This window comes from Arachis ipaensis, chromosome B06 (assembly GCF_000816755.2).
Source record: "Arachis ipaensis cultivar K30076 chromosome B06, Araip1.1, whole genome shotgun sequence".
In the NCBI taxonomy this organism is placed as follows: domain Eukaryota; kingdom Viridiplantae; phylum Streptophyta; class Magnoliopsida; order Fabales; family Fabaceae; genus Arachis; species Arachis ipaensis.
The window spans coordinates 85,836,615-85,842,981 of NC_029790.2; the positions used below are offsets into that span (position 1 = coordinate 85,836,615).

General features: G+C 32.9%; 1 protein-coding gene across 1 annotated transcript in view; it reads right to left on the reverse strand.

The window, feature by feature from the left end:
- The window catches only part of LOC107647006, a 7,301-nt gene continuing 1,477 nt past the window's right edge, over positions 544 to 6,367 (reverse strand). The window contains exons 2-6 of the mRNA XM_021105553.1: positions 4,627 to 5,051; positions 4,070 to 4,135; positions 3,669 to 3,827; positions 1,629 to 3,148; positions 544 to 847 (exon numbers count right to left, since the gene is read on the reverse strand). Of these exons, the coding sequence (XP_020961212.1) occupies positions 3,104 to 3,148; positions 3,669 to 3,827; positions 4,070 to 4,135; positions 4,627 to 5,051 (695 nt within the window). The 3' untranslated portion in view covers positions 544 to 847; positions 1,629 to 3,103. The remainder of the gene's footprint in view (positions 848 to 1,628; positions 3,149 to 3,668; positions 3,828 to 4,069; positions 4,136 to 4,626; positions 5,052 to 6,367) is intronic.

Sequence of the window (6,367 nt, forward strand, 5' to 3'; positions counted from 1 at the left end):
TAGAAAATAGATTAATACAGACAGATTTACAGACGGATTTAGTCTTTATTACAGACGGATTTTTGGTTACCGACGAAATTACCGACGGATTTTGTCCCTCTGTAAAAGTCCCGTCGGAAATTATTTACCGACGGATTTTTTTTCCGTCGGAAAATTACAGACGAATTTTTAATAGTTACCGACGAATTTTTCCTCTGTAAATTTTCTATCCATTTTCCAAAGGCGACGGATTTTCCGACGGATTTTCCGTCTGTAATTACAGACGGATTTTCAGACAGATTTTCCGTCTATAATTACAGATGGATTTTCCGACGGATTTTCTGTCTGTAATTACAGACGGATTTTCAGACGAATTTTCCGTCTGTAATTACAGACGGATTTTCCGACAGATTTTTCGTCTGTAATTTGAACTTTGGAAAATCATCTTACATTCTAATTACAGACAAAAAATCCGTCTGTAAATCCGTCAGTAAGGTAAAATAGAATTTTTTTTTATTTTTCTAATTACAAAATAAACTTATTTTCATACAAAATAAATATAAATTTAATAAATACAAATTTTTATTGATGGTATAAATAGAAAAACACACCAGTGAGTACAAAATGCTTTCTTTATAATAAGAAGCAATTATTTCCATGCAATAATACAAGCTAAATACATTAGATGACAAATAACTACTAGTGGACTCATCAAGATTCAACATCCTAATTTATGGATAGCTTCATTCTTTCTTGAGCTTCTTAGTGATGATGGCAATATACTTGCTTCTTGAGATTCTTGGTCCATCAAAATTATTCGCTGCTTCCCACTTTCTGAACAGAGGATGTCTACCTTACTATATCCGATCTACACTCAGACAACAAATAAGGCAATTATTAGAAAAAAGAACCAAAAAGGAGTTGTTACTACTACAGTTACTTTTTAAAGATCATGGACGCTGCCAAATAACAATAGCAGATTTGGAACATGTAATGCATACAATGCAATAAATAGTTTTTGAGAGAGAGAAACCTGAAAGTGTTGCTAGTGAAAATCTGAATTGCAGAAAATAGTTTTTGTTGAATATATAGTATTACTCTCTCTCTCTATGTATATGAATGAGGCAATGGTGGCAAAAATGTATAAGAGTTTTACACTATTATTATCAATCACATACTACTTCTATAGTGTGGCAGCGCATAATTAAATATTTGTACAGGTGTAACAGAACCATAGCTCATTACAGCCAACATTAGTCAATTCACTGAGCGCACTCTTGGTCTAAGTGGAATTCATCCCCAATTTAACTCCAAAAGTTCAGTCCAAGTATTGCCTCCTAAATATATTTTGAAGCATTCTAGAAGCATTCATGAAAACTATGAAAGCTGACCTTTAGACTTGGTAGAAAAGGAATCAACATCAGAACTCAATCTGGAATCAGTTCCATTGCTGGAGATGCTTGTATCATTAAAGCTATTCTCAAATATTCCCGAGCCCATTGACTGTAATGGGCCAAAACCTCCTTTATAATTATCACCTCTGTTCTTTATAATCTGTATATTACATGAATTGCCTTTTGATTAAATGATGCACACTATTAGAATTTAAAATAAACAAAAATTAAAAAGAAAATCACATCCAGTCATACCTTGTTTTTATCAATCTCATTAGCTTTCCTTTTCATTTCATCCTTTGCTTCTCTAATATTGTCCTCCCTCATCTGTCTGTACAGCTTCTCTTCATGACTCTCCATCTCACAGTATTGCTTAACTTGTGCAACGGTCACATTTTTCTTGTGTCCAAGAGAGATTAAAATCAGGTCAAATGCACATTATTTCATCAACCAGTCATACATTATTTCATCACTAGGCCCTGTTTTGTACATTGTATAAGGCATGATAGAATAATTTAACAATATCAAATCGAATTTTATCACATGTTTGAAGCTATATGAGTTAAAAACTAAACTTAAAAGAAGAAAACACAAACTAAACTCAAACACGAACTCCTCTTTCCGAATCCACTGATCAGAATGCAAACACCACCCTTTCCTTGCATCCCTCACAATCTTCACCCGAACAGCAACCCCATTCTGAATCAACCGGTTTCCACACTCTGGTCCGCACCTACATCCCGGCCCGCACTCACTGCCCACGTCATCCAGCACACCCAAGCCCAAACAAGGGCATTCGGAACCCACACCACCACAAGCCTCGCAGTCGCAACCAGACAACACACTCTAACCCTTCTTGATGCTGTGCAAGTTCAATGTCTTTCAAACAAATCATGAACTGTAAAATCTCTTCATTGATCACACTTGGTAATTTTATGATCAAACACAAACAATCATAGCTCATGCTATAATCAAATACAAGAATGGAAACATAGAGTATGCATACCACTAAGCTTCCATTTTCAAGTTGCATCTTTTTTCTATAATTCTTCCTCTATATAGTGCTTATTGAAGTGGAAGGAAACATCAAAAACACAAGAATGGATTCAGAATATACCATTAGGTTTCAGAATTTCTGTGGCATCATAGGCTGAAAGAGGTGTTCTAGTTACTTCAACCCTGGATCAAGGTAACATAATTCATTATTAAGAATGAAAATTCTATCATTTTTCTAAAGTATATTACTTTTTCTCCTTCATGTATTAATACCCTTATCATTTTAATGAACCAAAATGCTCAAAAGATATACATATTTCCGTAGTAGATATGCTGCTGAATTCATAAGAACAAATAAATACTGATAGCGCTGTTTCTGCCTCATCAAGAGTGGAGTTTGGTTCCCCTGTTCAAGTAACTCTGATATTCAGATCTTTGGCACGTTGCATGTGTATCCTTACAGTTCTGAAGGCTGTCAATAACAAGATTCGAAAGAATGAAAGGAAAAAGAAGGGTTAGGCACAAACTAATGCTGGGAAATTTTTGAATCCCCTTTCCTCACCTGCAGCCAATAATAGAAGCTTTAATTTTGCATCTTATCTTTGCTTACTAATATAGTAACAGAGGGAAGAGCAGCAAGGGGAATTTACCATGTAAACTGCATACAAGATTACCAGAAGCTATGCAAGGATTTGATTATGGCTATTCATGGGCCTGGGCTTTCATAACTACTACTAGCACTCAAAAACACAAAAATGCTCGCCATGGTCATCTTTTACCTGAAGGATACCATTAGTAACATTTAATAAAATTCCATAGAAATAAATTAATATTTAATGAATATGAACCATCTCCTATTGCTTACAGAAGTCCAAATAACGTTTTCAATCAAAGCCATTGTGGCTGCATAGAAGAGTTAGTAAAAATCCGGTCGTCATAAATTTCAGAATAAGAATCCCTTTACACTTTCTTGAAATGCAATCACAGCATCCTATACTTCCCCTTTTCCTCCTACTCAACCAAGCAGACCCTTATTTCAAAAGTATCTGATTTCCACACTAAGCTAAAAACTAGGCAGAAAGAAAACTTTTTTGTAATCCTTAAAGTGTTAGAAACACCTAAGACAATAGTAAATTCACATTAAAAGCACACACAGAATCCCTCTGATTCTCATTAGCAACATTACCATCAACACGCAACAAGCAATGCCATTCAAAATGGATAACGATAAGTCCAAGTTCGAGTTCAATTCAATATTCACATTGCAATTCCTTTAGCATAAACCTGTAAGAAAGCTACCAAAATATTAGGTTTTTGCATTGACTTGTCAAGTTCTTGTTTTCTCTTTTCATCATTATGCAGAAAATTGTGTTCCTCATCATCTTCTGTGACCCCCTCTTCTTCATCATCATCCTCATCATGATTATAGGCCTTGTTATAAGGCAACATTCTATCAGGCTGCATAGACATCCAGATACAGAAGTCATAAAAGTTATATAAAGAATTTTGTTTTGACATTCTTTTAAAATTTTGAACAAAAGATTAAAAAATGATGAAGATAATCAATCTCTCGCCTCATAAAATACTAATGTAGCTACCTTACCTAATCAGAAAATATTTAGTGGTACAGTTCTTGATGCTATATATAATAAGATTCAATTATTCAACTTTGAGGGAATGCAAAAAATGCATAAACTTACAGGCTTTCTTGGAAGCAAAAACTTGTTGCTTATGCTATTGTTCTTCTCGTTGTTATCATCTCTGTTCTGTTCTGAAACAGAAGGCATACTCAAAGAAGCCATAATCAAACAAGTGGATCACTGGATTGTTATAACTTCAAATATGGCAATTTACTCAATTCAGTAGGATCAACACAGGTTCTTATAAGTCAGTGTTTTGTGATTAAAAGGATTACTGTGGAAGAAAAAGGTCAGTGAAGAGACACACGGAAGAAGTTGTATAACAAGAGGAGGCTCAATTGAAGATAAGATTAACACTACGAGCTACAAGCATGAAACTTTTCTGTCTGTGCAGCTAATTTGAACAAAAATTATGGTCCTATGGTAACAGCAAACCCAATTTAATCCACAAAGAGACACCTACGCAAACTAACATTCTCTAATCCTAATTAAGTAAAAGCGTGAACAATCCCATAACCCTAATAAATCCGAACGCGAGAATATTGATAACGAGAGCAACTAATCAATCAGGAATGAGGAATGAATCTGAAAACCCTAGATCAGGGAGAAGCAGAAACCTGGAATGAATCAGGCATTGGCGATTTTAGGGATGACGGGAAAGGTGGCGCCCTTGGATTGAGAGTGATTAAGGGAGGCTCGTTCCTTGATCTTCTGCATCTGAACATGCGCTCCATGAGGAGCTCGTACTGGCACTTCTCGTAGGAGTGACTCTCGTTCTCGCACTTCCATGGAAGGTAGAACTCGGCCTGGCGGCACTTGTTGAGAGGGATGAGGAGGTGTACGCACTGGTCCCTGTATGCAACAGAGCTTCGGTGCAACAGAAGCTCAGTACAATGGAGGTTCGGTGCGACGGCGTTGCAAGGCTGAGAGGCAGCGCTGATGGAGCATTTGGAGGAGATGAGGGTGTAGAAGTAGAAGGATCGTGATTGAATGGAGGAGTTATCAGTAACAACCCTAATTTCAATATATTTTCTGACGGAAACTTTTAAATTACAGACGGAAAATCCGTTCCGTCTGTAATAACTTAATAAAATGCAATTTTTTGTCCATTTAATTACAGATGGAAAATCCGTCTGTAACCATTTCTCACAGAAAAAAAATTAATTTTTTCGACGGAATTATCGACAGATTCTCTTTTTCGTCTGTAATTTATGTTAATCTATTTTTTTTGTTTTTCGACAAAAAATCCGTCTGAAATTCCGTCTGTATTTCAGTGGGATAAAATCTATCAGAAATATCCGTCTGTAATAACTAATTTTCTAGTAGTGGTTGAGTATTATTGTGACAGTAAATTATATTTTTATAATTTATATTAAAAAAATATGCTATAAAATAATATAAATAAATTATTCTAATAACTTTGTTATATGCATTTAAAATATATTCATGAATAAAATATATAAAATATAATTGTTTTAATGAATTTACTTAATATGTATGTTATTAATATAATATCATGAGAAAAATAAATAAATTTTATTAAATTGATTATCAAAACGTGAATCTTCTATTTCTATTAATATATAAATCGTCTCAGAGATGTGTACTACTACAAGAAAATGAAACATTTGTAACAAAAATTTTGTAACAAATTTAACATTGTTATAAAAAATTATTTTTTTGTAACCAAAATTAGTGATGGTTACATAATAATAATATTTTGTAACAACAATATAATTTGTTATAAAACGTTTTGATATTTTATAATGACTTGATCTTTTGGTATGTTGACTTTTGTAACGAATCGGTATTTTATTGCAAAATTTTATAATATTTTGTAACAAAAAATGAAGTTATTGCAAAAGTTCAAAATATTTTGAAACAAAATATCTATTTGTTTTAAAAATTCTAATTATTTTAAAATAAAAAATTAATTTATCACAAAATTCAATATTATTTGTAATAAGTTATTTGTTTGTTAGAAAATACAAGAATTTTTGTAATTAAAAAATTATTTTAAAATGTTAAAATCTTTAATAAATAAAAATAGTTAAAATTTAAAATTAAAAACAAATGTAAAAAGTAAAAATCCTAATTGTAACCTTCAATTTCACTCTTTATTCTGCTGTTTGCCGTCCTCGTCCACTCTCACTACTTTTACAATTCCACCGTCTCATTGCAGAAAGCAGAACCCACCATAACCCAACACTCATCATTAAGCTTGTAAGACTCTCGATTGTTAGAAAATAAATAATAATTATTTGTGATTTATTATAGTTATTCATGGTTTTATTTTCAAAAAATTATTTATCAAAGAGTAATCAAATCAAAATTATAAGGTTTTTAATTTAAAATTAA